This window comes from Protopterus annectens, chromosome 9.part0 (genome assembly GCF_019279795.1).
Source record: "Protopterus annectens isolate FY-2018-M chromosome 9.part0, PAN1.0, whole genome shotgun sequence".
Lineage (NCBI taxonomy): Eukaryota > Metazoa > Chordata > Ceratodontiformes > Protopteridae > Protopterus > Protopterus annectens.
The window spans coordinates 1,384,863,828-1,384,882,256 of record NC_056743.1 but is presented as its reverse complement, the minus strand read 5'-3'; the positions used below and the strand labels follow the sequence as shown (position 1 = coordinate 1,384,882,256).

Below are 18,429 nucleotides of genomic sequence, written 5' to 3'. Positions count from 1 at the left end.
TAAATGCATCATTGCATTATTGGCAAACAATGACAACAACAGAAGGAACAAATTGACAGCTTCAGCATTTCAGCAAAGCCAGCTGAGCATTAATTTCATGCCATTAACAACAGAGCCTTTGAAGATAAATACTAAAGCACTTCTGACCGTTTAATATTTAACTTACCTGAACCCTCTTAAAACTACAATTTCAAAACATGACAATCAAAAACATGGACAGGTAGCACCATAAAAACAAAACAGATATGGAATTGTACCTCATTGCTACAGATTCTGGCCAGCAAGAAGTAGATATTCAAGTGAACTTTATTTTCAGTAAGACAAAATCCTTAGTGATTGGATAGTGGACCAAGAAAATGGGTCTATGAGGAATCACTTGAGACTTCACTGTTTACCACATAGTTGAAGAAAGTGATGCAGTACTGTCTCCCTTCCTCTCTTCTTAGCACTTAGGCTATTCTCCCTGTTACTGTACCATTTACAGCCCCAGATCCCTCCATTATTTCTATGAGGCAGTCACTGACCTGACCCTAATACCAGGTTGGCTCGCCCAAAATCCTCCATGAGTCAGCCTTACTGATGAACATTTGTAACTCCTTTGGAGGAAGGATTCCCACCTGGACATGAGCCATGGCACCAGGTGCCATCATGTATGTGGCAGCCTGTCAGCTCCCCCTAGCTTTACTATTTCTGCTGGTGTGCTTACATGTAATTCCAACTCCATGATGACAAAACCTTCAAAGTCATACATCACAGCTGAGTGGGTAATAAAGAACAGCAGAAGATATGCCTATCTTGGGCCCTTAGATTGATCTGCTCCCTAGTCCTTCCACTTGCTTTGTCTGGTGATCTGTCTCTGAGCGCAGACTCTGCCAGAACTCCTAGACTGATCTTCCCAGCAGATTCCCCGATCTCCAGAATAGGCATATCATTCCTACCTGACTGCACCATAAAGGGCTTGAGACAATAATCAAACTAGGGATGCATGGGCCATAGTCAGGGCTTTATCCCTCTACACCACTGGCAAGGCCAGTGCAGTAACCTTGTTGACAAAATGTATTCCAAAAATCCTGAAGTTATCTGAGGTGTTGTCATATTTGATTGAAACAATGTAGTGTTCTTTTTCCAAAATCTACAGATTCAAAAACATTGTCTTGCTCCATTTTCATAACATCCCTTTCATTTTATATTAAACAACAAATATTGAATATTGACTGGTCAAGACACCTGTACATTTCAAAGACAATGTGCTGTGGAGAGATAATGGCTTTTCTATGAACATTTGTATAATAAAAAGTCATACCCTGGCTGTGTTCTACATGAACTATAGAGTGAACTGGCACCACACGTGTGTGCCCTGTTTAATTACAGCCTCACCTCATGCTTTGTCCCTACCGAATGGCGTACTGCTACAGTCATTCCTCTCCACAAAGGAGGAGCATCTACAGACCCTGGGAACTATTGCCCCATTAGTCTGATGAGTCTGATATGCAAAGCTATGGAACACATCATCATGGACCTAATAAACAAGGATATAGGGAATCTCCAAACTCTGGATTCCACACAGTTTGCTTTTGTGAAAGGTAGATCTTGCCTGCTCAACCTGGTCAACTTCTTTGAGTCAGTCACCAGAGCTGTGGATGAAGGCAAGGTGGTTCATACAGCCTACCTTGATCTGGTCAAGGCCTTTGATACCATTCTCCACTCAGGAATTATAGAAAAACTCACTAAGCTAGGAATCAACCCCTATATCACTAGGTGGGTTGCAAACTGGCTCACAGCTAGAACCCACAGTGTGAAAGTAGCTGACTCCAAATCAGACTGCTGACCTGTCATGAGTGGAGTCCCACAGGGTTTGTTCCTGGGTCCTCTCCTGTTTGGTATCTACTTCTCTGTGTCCAGGCCAACACAAAGGGACTCTGGATGACAAAGTTCACAGATGATTGCAAGTTGGGAGCTATTATTAACTCCCCAAGTGATGTAGACATCCTACAAAAAGGCCTCACTGAGACCAACGACTGGTATCTGAACAATGACCTTAAGCTCAATGCCAAAAAATGTGTCATCATTCTCTATGGAAAAAACCTGGTTCCCATGAATTACCACATCGATGGTAGTCCACTGTACACAGAAGGAGTTATAAGAGATCTGGGAACAAAGGTTGATAGCAACCTCTCTTTTGACTACCACATTGACACTGTGATCAGGAAGTCCTTCTATGTGGCACATCTCATTACTAAGGGTTTTGCATCCAGGAAGAAAGAGGTCATTGTCTCCCTCTACTCTTCCCTCATTAGGCCAATTATCGAGTAAAATGCCACATTTGGCATGTACCTCAATAAACACCTGCAACAACTGGAGAGGCCGCAAACGTACCTCACAAAGAGGATCCTGGGCCTTAAACACTTGTCCTATATGGACAGACTCAAAAAACACCAACTATTCTCTGTCTCATATAGCCTACTTAGAGGCGATCGCTACTTGACTTACAGATCCATGCCTAACCCAGCTATGTTAGAAATGCTACATCTAAAGAAATCCCAATTCCCTCCGCACGACACGCACCAGAGACTTCAACCTCATTACCGCAATCAACAGAACAAGCTGGAGCGACAGGTTCATAACCTAGAGACTGCCCATGCTATGGAATAGACTTCCCATACATGTCAAACAGAGCACCTCACTGGCCCTCTTCATTAGAAATCTTGATGAGCGGATGGGAAATAGAAAATTTGGGTTCCTATTACCAGATCACAGATGCAGTTTGTCGAATGCGTCTTAATCGAACCGAAAAGAGCGAAAAGGCAAAATAGTGAAGCAACTTTTCAGCTAATTCTTTCCCTGGAAAAGAATTTGCTTGGCCGCTTTCGTTACTTTGCCATTTTCGGCACTGTAGTGCGATCTCAGAGTTGGTATATTTTAGTAGGGGGGGTGTGGAGGGCACAGCCCCCCACATTGGGGGGTGTGGGGGCAAAGTTTTTTTTTGTTCACTGTTCTGAGGTTTTGACGTTGTAAGCTTTCGCTTACATGGGGTCGATTATTTATCGTTTGCTTTTGTCAGCGTGCGATAACATAATATAGACCAGAAAATTTACCCCGGGGCTCACTCCAGTGGCTCTACTCGACAGAGGCAGTGGGAACTAAGGTCGGGTGACATGATGCCAGGGTAAACCTATGGGCTAGGCTTGTAAAGGCTCCAGGGCCATAAGCCTAGTGCACACTTATGAACCTATGAATCTATATTTGTCCATTCTCCCCTCAATAAAGAAATGCCAATGCAACAATAGTTTGTCCACCAAACAACAAACCCATCTTAATTCAGACTGCATGATGCAAATTTTTGATGCTGACTTAGCTTCTTGGAAACTGGCAAAATAATCAGTGCTTTAAAAAGGGTAGAAAGCATCCCATGCAGAAGAATGGTTGCAGTTGGATCCTGTCAATCTAACAAAGGCTAAGAAAATAGTCATCACTTCATCTCCATGCTGACAAAACCTTTAGAGTCATACATCACAGGAATACATACTGCCTCTTTAATGATGTCAGTGTCTTTTTCTTTGGGAAGGTATCAGTCTTGAGTTTAATGTACAGTCATCTTCAAATTACATAGAAAATAATTTATGTATTAAGTATTGGCACCTATCATTGATGGGAAGTAACTAAATGCTCAAAATAATATATATCCTGTAATATACTGTGCTGCTATCCCTTTACTTTAAACCAGCTCATTCATAATGGGTACATCTTATCCAAAACTTTACTTAGAATACATTTTTTTGGTTAAGGGACCTAGGCAGCATGACATTTCCTTGCAGTGCATTTGATTGGGAACATATGGCTGAAGTGACGTTCAGTTGCAGAGAAATATGGCTGTTGCGAATTCCCTCTGGGCAAAGTGAAGAATATGGTGCCATGCCCACAACTTCAATAAACAAATCCACAGGGGGAAAATAATGTCTATGGACCTCAAGGTAACAACATAAGCCAGCTGACAGTATTTCAGGCATCATCAGTAGGCTAGCCAGTGGGGATATCAGTGGCTGTAAAAATGCAGTGCACAGTGGGCAGTGCCTTTATAATTGGTGTGTGTGTGGACCACTGCCCACTTCACAGTGACTAGAGAACATTACCTAAAATGCATGCTGGAGCATAAATGTGACTACAGTAGCATACAAGATTTCTTCCATGCTGTAGAACACTTCTACATGTTTTTACATAAGCAGGTGCTGTACACTGACTGCAACACTCATTACTACTTCTGCCCCCATGCCCTTGGTTATTGTCAAGGCAGTGTGTGCTTCTGTTTGCCCACAGAGAATTTAGAAAAAAAAACATATTTCTCTGCAGCTAAATGTCACTTCAGCCATGTGTCCCTAACCAACTGTACCACAGGGAAATGTCTTATTGCCTACGCACCTGAACCCCATTTTTTCATCCATGTTTTGACCTTATAAACTGGTTTTTGGCTTCTTGAATAAAATAATGCAGCACACCCTTGCATCTGTAAATTTGTATATATTTATTTTTTATCATATCTTTGTATCTGTAAATATGTTTTGTTCATTTCTTGGGTTGTACCTGCAAAGGATCCTTTGAGAACAGTGCTCTACCCTGGTAAGTAAGTAAGCAGGTAAGTAAGTAAATAAAGTCTCCTTTCCACTCAACTTCTCCTAGATATAACACTTCTTAAGGGAACTCACTTTCTAGAGTTATACTTATAGAAAAGTAGTACTGGCAGTTTTTAAATTTGGTCACAGGTTTGCTGTTATCAGTTGATACAATTTTAAAAACTCTTTTGTAATTCTCACTCCTTTTTATGCTACAGGAAGCACCTCATAACAGACAGAACCTGTCAAACTGTCACACTTGATTCTCCCTTAGAAATGAGCTGTCACCTAAATTCAGGAACTGCTCATGCTCTGTGTCTGTGCAAATGTTCGGTGCTGTTTCACAGTACAGTTAATTATGTAATTGTATTACATGTTGTCCTAACTTTCAACATGATTATAATCTGAACTGCCATTTTCCCCAGAGGAAAGGCCTCTCAGCAAAATATTTCATTCTTGTTTAAGAGATTTTACTATTTTGCCTAGTAAATATTAGTAGTAAATTTTCTCTGCTGACTAGTTGCTATTTTATTTCTTGTTTTTTTCACTTTTGTTTTTAGCAGATAGGTAACTACTCTCACCTCAGTAGCTACCAATATAAAGGCAGAAATTATTATGTTGCAATACTCAGTTATTACCTTCAGAAAGAACTTAATTATAGGAAGAAAAATATGTACTTGAGATAATGTAACCAGGCTTCCTAAAGGCTGTTAGATTGTAAGCTTCATATCTCATCTGTGAACCTTTTAATCCATGATGTCTAACCAGTTTGAACTCGGGGTCTTTACGTATGTCAAGTCCATTCTTTACTCGTCTTTCTCACCTGGCTATTTATATGACTTTCATTTTAAGTACTTACTCAAGTCACCATAGAACTGCATGCTAATTTGTAAACATACTGACACTTTATAGGGAAACCAAAATGGAGCATATGGTATACATCTCAACCTCTGAGACTGCCTAGATTGAAACTGGTTTTAATAAATGAGCATTTTAAATTCAGATTCTTTTTCCCATAGGTACAGTTTGGGACAGAACACAGCTATAACAGTGGGCACTACTATCCCATTCTAAATATTCTCCACAGGAGCCGCGACAATCTAAAGTTTGGGACTGTTTTAATAAACAGGCATTTTTGAGACCTGATTAAATTAATTCTGTTTTCCACTGGTGCAAGTTAAGGCAGGAACAGAGCTCTAACAACATGCACTACACACAGTGAAATCTTTCCTACAGGAACCACACCAGCCTTAAGATGTACAGGAGCCACACCAGCCTATAAATATAGATAGATTAAATCAGAATTTCAAACAAAGACCGGCACCCGTGTATTAAGCCAAAACTAGATGGAAAAGCTTCCATTCAATAAACTTTTTGAATTTAAGAAATATATATATATATATATATATATATATATATATATATATATATATATGGGTTCATATGAAAAGATCGACAACTTGAAATTTCGAAACTGACTTCACCGACAACTGAAATCACCGACAACGCAAATCACGGATGTTTCCGAGGTAAGGGATGTAAATTCGCTACCATGCCTACCATGGTAGCATAACACTGCCACACTTACTAAACAATGGTAGGCACGAGTAGCGAATTTACATCCCTTACCTCGGAAACGTCCATGATTTGCGTTGTCGGTGATTTCAGTCGTGAAGTCAGTCAAATTTCAAGTTGTCGATCTTTTCATATATATATATATATATATATATATATATATATATATATATATATATATATATATATATATACTTTTTTTTCTTCCTCCTAGAACAACCCTCCACTGGAGGATTAGCAAGATTTGCTTGGATAACCTCTGAGCTTTGAAAATCATAGCACATGCCTTTAAAATATCAAAGCAGAAGATTCAAGTAAAAGATGAACATTCTTATTTACTTTTCAGAATAGAATGTCTTTGGATCGTAGCCCGCATATATCTTGTGACAGAGTCATTGTGTAGGCTTAGTTGTATTTGATGATGTCTGTACACTTAAACAGGTCTAAATTTATGAAGAAAATTAGTGCATCCAGGATTTAGGAGGAGCAAGGCTAAATCTAAAGGAAAAATGATAATGTTATGCTTAAGCCATTGCCTATCCATTACAATGTTTGAAACCTTTGTGAAGACTTTAAACATTGAACAGTTGCATATAGTTATTCAGAGTAATATTATGTTTACTTCAGTGGATGTACTCTGTAAAGCAATATGTACAAACGACTACTTTTCTTTCTTTGTTCAACTGTGATTTTCTTTTTAATTAACTTGATTAGTATCATTCCATTAATTTACCTGCTTATTCACTTAATGTGATTTTCATAAACTGTGAGACAGGTCGTTTGCAGGGTTTACTATAATTTTGTTGAATGACACAACGCGGATTTCAAAATCGCTTAATGACATGGGCAGCTAGTAAAAACGGTGAACCACAACCTTACAAATGTATAAAACTGAAAGCAAGGAATTGAGTGATTCTTGCAAAATCACCATTCACTTTAACAGTGATTTTAAAGCAAAATTTGAACTGGTTCGAATGTCGAACATCGTTTTTAACATAATCAACATATGGTAAAAATGGCATTCAAATTTTCAGCATTTTGAGTTGATGAAACGACTCAAAAATATTGTGTCTTTCAATGAAATGATAGTAAACCATTTGCAGAGGCAATTTGGTAAAATAGATCAGGGAAAGAATGAAACGGTTATCAAACGCAGTAAGTACCCATTATTCTTATTAGTGTGTATTTCCATATTTGTGGATTTTGAGTTTCTTTGTCTTCAGCAATACACTCTGAGTGCATCAGCTGAAGTAACTGTATTATTGTTTTGTTTCCCCTAAACAGCTTCTCAATTATATTAAAAATACACATTTTATTAACAGTGCTGGGGAAGAAGTATTTTTTGATGAACTTGGTGATGCATCAGCTTATTTTGACATACTAAATTGGAGAATGTATCCAAATGGTGCGAATGCCTATGTGAAGGTTGGCACATTTGATTCCAGAGCTCCAGAAGGGAAACGTATTGCTGTCAATGAAAGTCACATTATGTGGAGCAAAGGCTATTCTCAGGTTACAATAATTTGATTTTTGTTATAAGGTAATCTGAATAAATATGCCAGTTTAAGATTCTTCATTTTCCTCTATCAGAAATATACATAGTGCACATTAATATGTCCTAAAATGAGAAGGTTTGAATATGTGGTAATGTTAAGTGCATGACTAGCTTACAAAGATAATAAAATTAGTGATAATGCTGCAGTTAATATTATATAGGTAAGCATCATCAGCCAGGTTTTAAGTTTGATCTTTTTCAGAAAATAAATAAATGCTCTAGCTTTGTAGTCACTTGTCATTTATATCGCAGTTTGCATATCATCATCATCCCCTCGAAACTAATGCTTTCTTTACAGGTTCACAGTTTATTCAGCACCATCTGTCAATTAAGTATATGTTGTTTCTCTGAAAATGACTGCAGCTTGAAATGTGATTTAAAGAAAACTCCATTATCCTAAAAGCAGAAAGCTCTTTAGCTGACATGAACTAAAAGATTCAGTACAGTTACAGAGGTATTAAAATATATATATTTTTATTTCTTTTCCCAGTAGCATAAAGAATAGGGACAGTCATCATATTCCTGTCATGCTGACTCTCTGTGTTCTGCCATAGATCTGATTCAACATGATAGATATTGCATTCCTGATGCATGAGGACCTGCTGTATTTCCCTGCCAAAACAGTTTCCCTTTCCATGACTGCGATCCAGCATTCTCTAAAGTGAATCTCATGTTGTTGTGTCTTTTGGCTTTTCCCGGTTAGGGGTCGCCACAGCGGAACTCCGGTCCGCTAATGATTGGTAGTTGATTTTTGCATGCCGAGTTACCAGCCCTGATGCACAACCTTCAACGAAGGTACGCCCATTCATGCATATCTCCACGGAGAAGACGCTCTAGCTGAGAATCGAACCGGACAGCATCTTACTGTGAGATGACAACACTGCCGCAGCACCACCACTGCGGGTTAAAGTGAATCTCATGTAATCAACCAAAAGCCATGTAGTTAGGAACTCCTCTGAAAGAATCTCATGTAATCAACCAAAAGCCATGTAGTTAGGATCTCCTCTGAATCCTAGCACACTGGTATTACACTCTGCCAATAATATAGTCACTACAAAGGACAAAAAAAATGCAAAGATCAGAGAAGTGAAAATATAAATATAAAGTAACAAAAAGATTACTGAAAATAATAAAATGATTATTACTTTGAGGAGAAAAAGCAGAGCCAGATTATACTAAAGAAACCTAGTTTATCTTCTAGAGAATGCCATACTAAAATAAGGTATTTTTTTTTTATTAAACCAAAGGAGGGCAAAAACACTAAATTTGACTTACTGTGAATAATATCAGCGGGTAGATAATACACAGCACACAAAGATACAACTTAACTGATACCTTAAGTGTTTACTGTCATGTTTTTAAAATATTCTTTGGTGATACAGAAAACCATCTAAAAGGTGTTTCAGTTTTATGTCTACACTTACTTGTATTTCCTTATTTTTTATTAATTTATTTGTCTTTGAGTATGCAACTGGCTTATTATTAATTTGTTTTAAATAGTTAATTTTGCTTGTCAGCAGTAATGTTACTACCATAAGTAAAATGTATGTGTGTATTTTGGGGGTTGTTTACCTACCTGGACATACCATGACAAACATCAAATGGAAGCACAAATAAATGAAGTATGTGGATGTATTCCTTAGTAAATTTCTTCATTTATATACTCCTATTTGGACAGAGAGAGAGAGTTGTATGTAATAGTTTTAGTTGATATCTTGCCTGTGCTGTATATTTAAATATCCTTCTGTGAACTGAATATCTGGTGTCATAATCTCTTTCAGAGCAGAACTTCAGAATTAGTCATATTGTATATGTTAATGTAATTTTGCCTGTTCTCACAATCCAGAAATAAAACCACATCACCACGCAGAATAATACAAAACACAGAAATGTACAGAACAGTACACTTTGTAAGATTTTTACTAGCCTATGTTTGCTAGCAGAAAAGAATTTGGCAACATTAATGTACTCTATTCATAGGTTCATAGGTTCATTGATTGGTACTAGGCTATCGGCCCTAGGGCCTATGCAAGCCTAGCCATAACAATTCCCTGGATATTTCTTCCCACAATATTTACTTCTCCAGGCCCCTGTCTAGCAGGGTGACTGACATGATCCCCAGGGTGAATTTCCTATCTCCCATCCAATCATCAAGGTTCCTTTTGAAGAGGGCCAAAGAGGCGCTCTGCTTGATATCTATGGGCAGTCTATTCCAGTGTATGGGGAGTCTCTGGGTCAGGAACCTATCCCTCCAGCATGTTTTGTTCATTGTGATGACAAGGTTTAGATCCCTGGAGCCTGTGGCTCTGAGGGATTGGGATTTCTTTAAGTGGAGCATGTCCAACAGCTCAGGGTTTGATATGGCCTTGTATGTTAAGCAGAGATTGCCTCTGAGTAGACGATAAGCCACAGAGTATAGCTGGAGTTTTTTTAGATGGTCAGTATATGGCATCTGCTTTAGGCCTGTGATTCTTTTAGTGAGGTATTTCTGTGGCCTTTCAAGCTGTTGCTGATGTCTTGTGAGGTACATACCAAACGGGGCATTATACTCTATTATAGGTCTAATGAGGGATGAGTACAGTGATACAATATCCTCCTTTTTTCTGGATGAAAAGTCCTTAGTGATGAGGTGTGCCACATAGAAGGATTTCCTGACTGTTGTGGCAATGTGGTTATCGAAAGTGAGCAGTAGAAACACCACTTTAATGTGAGGAGCAAAGTGAGACCACTGTCCACCTGTGTCCCTAAGTCTCTCATCACACTTTTGATGTTTAGTGTCCTGCCACCTATGTGGTAATTCATAGGCACATGTTTTTTTTCCAAAGGGGATAACTATACATTTCTTGGCATTAAGCTTGAGCCCATGGGTCTGGCACCAGGCATCTGTTTCTGTAAGGCCCTTTTGTAGAATATCCACATCATTTGGGGATTCAATAATGGCTCCCAGTTTGCAGTCATCTGCAAACTTTGCTAGCCAGAGTCCCTTAGTATTGGCCTGTACTTCAGAGAAGTAGATGACAAACAAGAGTGGTCCCAGGACTGAACCCTGAGGTACTCCACTTGTCACTTGTCTGGAGCTGGATTTGGAGTCGGCTACTTTTACTGTCTGGGTTCTGTCAGTAAGCCAGTTAGCAACCCATCGAGTGACGTAGGGATTTATGCCCAGATTAGTAAGTTTATCTATGATTCCAGAGTGGGGGATGGTGTCAAAGGCCTTGGCGAGGTCCAGATAGGCTGTGTGGACTGCCTTACCCTCGTCTACAGCTCTGGAGACTGATTCGAAGAAGTCAATCAGATTCAGGAGACAAGATCGGCCCTTCACAAACCCAAACTGGGAGGGGTCTAGTGTTTGAAGGTTGCCAATGTCTTTGTTTATAAGTTCCATGATAATACGTTCCATGCCCTTGCAAATCAGGCTTGTCAGACTGATGGGACGGTAGTTCCCAGGATCCAAGGTGGATCCTCCCTTCTGGAGCGGGATAACTGTAGCTGTGTGCCACTCAGTGGGCATGAAGCCTGAGGTGAGGCTATGATTAAACATGACACTTAGGTGAGGTGCCAGTTCATTTGGTAGTTCATGTAGTACACAGCCTGGGATGTCATCTGGTCCCATGGATGCTGTATTCTTAGCTTTGGAGAGTGCGGTTTCTACCTTGTGGCCGTGATTATCGGAATTTGGCAATCTTTTGGTATTGAGATGGGCCCTTTTAGGGGGTGAGAGTGGGGTGAAGTTGGCACTAAATCGATCTGCCAGGATATTGGCAATATCCTTGGGATCAGTATATTTAATGCCATTCTCTTGTAACTCAGAGAAAATCTGAGCATTGCCATTTAGATTCTTGACATAACTATAGAATGCCTTGTGGTTGTCTTTGGAATCTTTGGCAATTTTATTTTCGTAACTAGCTTTTGTGGATTTTATGAGGGATCTCAGCTTCTTACTGAGGCTGGTGAGGGAGTTTTTTGCATCCTGGGATTTTCCTCTTTTTTGCAACAGTTTTTTCCTTCTGTTGTATAGTTTGTTTATAGCAGGGGACCACCAGATTGACTTCCTTTTTTTGGAGAAGAGCATCTTGGTTCTATTTGGGATGGCACGATTCATGCACGAGTGGATGTGCTCTTACAGTGCCTTAGTGTAGGATTCTGCAGTTGAACTTCCAGATCCCATCTGCGTGGGTGTTGTGAAGTTTGTCACTTATGACTTCAGTCGCTTGAAGTTGGCTTTGGAGAAGTTTTTTAAGGAGGTTTCCTTACTGGGGGGTGGGGGTGGGATGTGGATGTCAAGGGTGATTTGCTTATGGTCAGACCTGACCAATGAGGGGGTGACCACTGGTGTGGAGCATCTATCTCCCATGTTGGTAATGACCAGGTCTAGGATATTGGAGCCCCTGGTGGGACAATGGATTAGTTGATCCAAGGCATTGGAATTTATGAATTCCAAGAACCGTTGGGAAAAGGAGTTGGTACCTGATTAGTTTTTCCAATTAATGGCAGGATAGTTGAAATCACCCAGTATTAGGGTGTTTGGTTGTATCTTAATATTTTGCAGTATGTTTAGAAAGATGTAGTGAGAATATTGGGGCATGGTTGGGGATCTGTAGCAAGCTACAATTTGGATTGCAGTCTTACTAGTTTTAGTTGCACCTGGAGAATTTCAGATGCATTGTGTTGGGCAACTAGCCTGGAGGTGTGAATATCCTTGGTGAATATGGACACTCCTCCACCGTTAGTGTTTCGGTCCTGGTTTTGTGGCCGAAAAATGTGGTAAGAATTGTAGCCTGGTATTGCAGGGGTGATCACTGGAGCCTTGAACCAGGTCTCAGTTACTGCACAGATATCGATGTTCTCCATTTTTAGGAGTGCCTCAAGAGAGTGCATTTTGAGGTATAGACTTCTAGCATTGAGTAGCATTACCTTCAGATTTTGCCTGCTTCTTTTTGTTACAGTGGTGGTCTTATCCTTTGAACCTTGCCTAAAAAAGGCACTATAGGGGTGGCAAGAGCTTTAGCCAGTAACCTGAATCGCAGGGTTGACAGGTGCAGACCATCTCTGGCAAAGCATCGTGATTTTTCGATCATGTCTTCCCAGGCAGACAAATACTGGATCCCCTTTGAATGACACCAGAAGCTTAGCCAATTGTTGAAGTCAATCATTTTGTCCTTAAACTGTGGTATCATTCTTGGTGAAGGCAGGATGCTACTCAGGGCTAGGGTCATACCTGCCTGGGTCACATGATCCAAGTGCTCTTACATATCTCTTTTCATGTAGTCCAGGGAGGTACGTTTCAAGTCAAAGTCATTCACTCCAGCATGGACAATGACAGAGTCATATTTGTACTTGTTGTGGAGTGATTTGAGTGCATGCGTTATGTGGCGGATCCTGGCACCCGACAGGCAGTTGACTGTAATTTTCTCCTTGTTCAGTCTGGTGAGTGGGACATCAGTGTGCCTGACTATAGAGTCACCTATGACTAAAGTGTTGGGTACATTGTCTTGCCTTTGGGGCTGTTGTTGGGTGGCACACTGGTGTTGTGAGCTATGTGTCACTTTGGTTGTGACTGGTGTTTGTTTGCGTTTTGGCTTCGGAGGTCCTTGTTGCTTGGGCAGGTTAATGTTAAGGGCCTCCGCATATGTGGGTTTAGTGTTGCTATGTGTGGGTGTTGATGGTGTGGGTTTTGAAGGGCTATGAGTTGCTTGAGGTGTGATGCAGGTGTTAACCTTCACCTCTTGACTGTCTAGCACAATCTTGGCAGGAGAGAGCTTTGCTTCCAGTTTGGCTCTGTAAGTGCATCTCTCGCAGGTTGTAGTGTTGGGTGGTAGGAGGAGAGGATTGTCTGTGTACATGAGGCAGTTGCCGCATTGCCCCAGTATGCCCAGATTCACTTGGTGGACAGGAGAAATCACCAGAAGATTACCCTTGGACATGCCTGTTTAGGTGCTTTTACGTAAAGTTTAAGAGCTGTTTTCCCTTACCTTTGCAAGGTACTTTGCAATTATAGGCTATTTAGTGCCTATGATTAATTTCTCCTTATTGACAAGGAGAGCTGAGTGCTTGTATCTGTTTCAGGCTTCCTAGTGCTTTCCAGCAGGTTCTAGAGCAAGTGCTAGTCACAGGGGTTCAGATTTTAGTGCTACTACTGAGATCCTGTGATTCCTGGGATATTCAGTTGCCACAATAGTGTTCTGTTTGTGAACTTTACTCATTTGCTTGCAGTGACTTCCACCTTTCATATTTTACATTGTCTTATGCTTTTTTCACATTTCTTAATTTCTTTTACAAAGGAAGTAAGTTGTCAGTATCTCTCATGAAATTCCACTGAATCACAAATCTGTTTTGATTTTAATGTTGCAACTACCTATATCTCTAAACTTGTGGCGTAACTTGTCTAAAGTCTGGAAGCTTCAGATTCAAAAGTCTGAGATGTATCTCATTGAAAGCAGAATTGTGCAAAACAAAGTACAGTGTACAACATGCCTACCTATCTCCAGATGAGCAAACTCTTTTAACCTCAAAATTATAAGAAACCAAAAACTCGCAAAATCAGGAGGGAGGAATTTAAAGCACAATGGGATTCCAAGAAAAGTTTATCATGTGTAAGTTTTTTTTATGACTCAAAGGGCTCAGAAAAGTATAGATGCTTATGATGGGAATTTTTATAAAGGTTGGAAGTTGGCATAATGGTTTAGATATTTACCTCAAAGACAAAGGGTTTGTTTTTTATTTTTAGAAGGAAAACTGGCTCGGCTTAAAATGGCTCACAAAGATAGCTAGCCTAGTAGTTATCCATGAGCCTTTATAACTGAGATAACAAACAGAGAGAGGATGTCTGAGTCTGGTGACTTGCATGATTCACTAATAACAGACAGAACCGCATGTGGTATTAAAATGACCCATGTTGAGAGAATAAGAAGTGGCATTACACAATGGATTGAATGTGTATTAAAACAACTTGTTCAAGAATTGAAAGTGTGAAAGACTTACACAGACTGATGCTTTGGAAATTAAATGCAGAACAAAAGGGCAAAATGAAAATAAAGGCAACAATATAGAAATCCAAGAATTGTCCAAATAGTACTGTGAAGCAGTCTTGCACGTATAGTATACATTAGTATACTAATGTATGGGTGCAGGCAGTAGAAAATAGAATGCAAAGCATTTGATCTGACCTGTACAATGTGGGTTGATAATTCTACAAAATCATGTAGAAATAAAATAAATCCCTTTCACCATGTCTGCATGTTAATGAATCTAAAGATGAACGGTAAGATGAAAATATTTGTGGATGGAGTAGAAATTAAGAAATGGGGCAGACAGAGATAGTACTAAGAATGCTTGTCAGCTACAACAGCTTATGCTTCAAAGCAAATATATATATATATATATATATATATATATATATATATATATTTTAATCTAAATGCTAAAGCAGAATGCAGATTTTATTGGAGGTTGTATTTAAGGCACTGAATTTGCCAGAAGTTATATACAAATTGGAATATAACTGACATCTTCAGAACTTAAATCATAGGGATCACATTTAGCTTAAACTGAGTGCAGAATATAGTTACTAGTACAGCAGAAATAATGAAGAAAGTTGCAGAATTCAATGATATTTTACAAATGTGTGCAGAGTTGTTTACTAGCCTAAGCCATTTACTGAGGATGCCACAGTAAAATGTTATGAAATGCAGTGCCAGTAATTTATGTTCCAAGGAGGTCAACTGTGGTAGTTTGACAGAGAATAAAGTAAAAATGAAAATAATGGAGAATCCTAGTGTGATTCTTAAACATCTAGAACTGACTGAGTAGAATAATAGCATGGTGACAGTTGTAAAGTGAGGTAAGCTTAGAATTTGTATCAACCCTCAAGCGTTAAATGAACTAATGAAAAGAGATCACTCTCTATTGCAGAGAGTAGAAGAAACTGAGTCAACTACACCCATTGCCAAATATTTTTCTTCACATACTAACCGAAGGGATCTATATTACTTTGTTGAATGGCAGATCATTTAACTGCCATTCATCAAACTCCTAATTACTGAAGCTGCTAATCGCCGAGCAGAGTTTTAATTGAAAATTTTCCTAGGGCAAACTGATGGTTGGCCACTATCTGGAACTTTTCCTTTTCCCCACTGTAGTGCAATCTCAGAGTGGGTATATTTAGTTGGGGTGTGGTGGTCAAATCCCTCCACCTGGGTAGGTTTTAAATTTTATTTTTTTCTTTACGGTTGCTAGGGTGACCTATCATTGGTTTACCCTAGGAAAAATTTGCTGAAAATTCCATTTGGTAATTAGCGGCTTCAATAATTAAGGGTTTGATGAATGGCAGTTTGATAATCTGCCGTTTAACAAAGTGTTATAGACCCTAAGTGAAGCTGCTGGCAAACAAAATGTATAAAACTAGTTCAAAGATACACACTTTCAATACTCCACTGGGAAGACACAGATTTTAAAAGATACCCTTTGTCATTTCAGCAGTACCATAAGTATTCCAGAGAGCTGCTGCTAATTACAGGCTTGGCTAGTCATCTCAGTCTAATTATTTGAGGAGTTACAAACATGAGCATAAGACAAGATTGGAGAGGCAAAGGCAGAAAATTCTAAAGGTGAATAAAAGTAAATATTAAACCTGTGTGAATAATATCAAACTATGGGTCATGCAGTGAAGCTGGAAGGAATGAAGTCAGATTTGGAAAAGTCAGTGCTATATTAAATATGCAAAAACTAGAAGATGAATCATCTCATATGAAAACTCCTGGAAAGGTGCAATGTTTTTCGGAAGTTCATCACAATCCCCCACAGAATAAAATTGCAAAGTTTCAGACAATGACATAGATGCCATCCTCAAAAATCAAAGAATATAAGAAAGATCACAAAAAAAAATCCTTTTGTGATCTACACACACAAACCCTAACACACAATTCCTACCTAATTTACCTGAATAGTTGTAGAGTTATGGAAGGATTTTTCTAACAGGGTTAGGGTTAGCACAGATCACTAACTTGTTGCAGAGGGGCTGCCACTGCACCACCTTAGTAATGCATGCTAACTATAACTCAACCCTTTCCCAAACCTAACAGTGCACCTTGCTTTGGAAAAATACTTTTGTAAAACAAATTACACAAGATGTCTCAGACACCCACTATGCATACATACATACATGCACACAAATGCAGCACTAGAGCTAACTCTTTACCTAACCCTTAACCTAACCCTAAGCTAAGAGCACTCACACATACACTAAACACTGACATTGATAGTCCACCTTGCATGTGGTGAGAGAAAATCCTCTGCATGCAAAATATAAAAATCGCAAGGGGAACAAGCTTCCCTGCATAGCCCATGTGTGGGTTGGACCTCCTATATCCCCTGCTCATTATATACACTAACTCCAAGATCAGACTATTTACCAGAGAAGGGGCATATTCCCCAACTTCTGAGACTGCTAGTCCTGCGCATCTATTGATCATCTGCATTGTCGGCCAAAGTGTGTCAGCATAACGGATGTTGACTTATTGACTTTTGGGAGTGCCAACTAAAGTCATGGCCCCCATTGAAATATATATATATATATATATATATATATATGTATATATATATATATATATATATATATATATATATATATATATATATATATATATATATAGATATCTATATATATATATATATATATATATATATATATATATATATATATATATATATATATATATATATATATATATGTATATATATATATATATATATATATATATATATATATATATATATATATATATATATATACATATCTATATATATATATACATATCTATATATATATATATATATATATATATATATACATATTTTCACAAACCACTGCAGAATATCTTTAAGACATGACTTAAGCATCAGCTGGGGTACACAATATGCTGTTTATTATACATAATTATGATTTGAAGATTTAGGGTAATACAATATCTGATATACAAAGCATGGGTTTCTTAAAAATGTAAAAAGATATGCTACAGAAAGATCTAGGGATAATTTGATTTATTCTGTGACTACCTATTTAATTTCAAAAACTGAATGAGTTTAAAAAGATGTATTAGATAAAATAAGGAAATGTAATTATTAAAATAAGTTGCAATGAATGAGAGACCAGACAGATGATAAGAGTACAGAAAGATATCCAGGCAAGACAAATGATACATAATCAACTGCAAAACTTCTGAACCCTTGTTATATGTATACAGTTTACTGAAAAAATATTTTCAGCAAAGTACTTTGTCTTATAGGCTGGATTTGCTGAAGTTCTTGAATGTAGCTGGGTTACTCAGACTAGGGAGGCTGGCCGTGAAGCAGAAGTGATAGCTAAATAATCTAATTTAACTAATTTAACTAGGAAAGGAATATTTGATGGAATGAGCAGAGGGAAGGGTCGATAGTTAAGACAAGGTTTTGGAAGCCTGAGCCTGTAACATAGAAAATAACTATTTGGTCCAAGGATCTGAAGTTGATGATGTTGCAAAAGGCCTTAGCATGACAATTATAGGAGGTATAAGTAGATTAGTTGATATTTGGGCAGTTAAAATCCTATAATAAAAGGGTGTTTTTTTTATCTTCCAGTTGGGGGGGGATATATTTATGTATTCAATGTGCTCCACTCAGGATACAGAGTGGGTACATATAAATATCAACAAAGTC

The 18,429-nt window shown here is 38.5% G+C and overlaps 1 protein-coding gene across 1 annotated transcript in view; it reads left to right on the top strand.

Moving 5' to 3' along the window:
• The first annotated feature begins 7,063 nt into the window (after positions 1-7,063).
• LOC122810684 (vomeronasal type-2 receptor 26-like) overlaps positions 7,064-18,429 on the top strand; it is a 171,411-nt gene continuing 160,045 nt past the window's right edge. Inside the window, exons 1-2 of the mRNA XM_044082253.1 lie at positions 7,064-7,191; positions 7,505-7,694. Of these exons, the coding sequence (XP_043938188.1) occupies positions 7,064-7,191; positions 7,505-7,694 (318 nt within the window). The remainder of the gene's footprint in view (positions 7,192-7,504; positions 7,695-18,429) is intronic.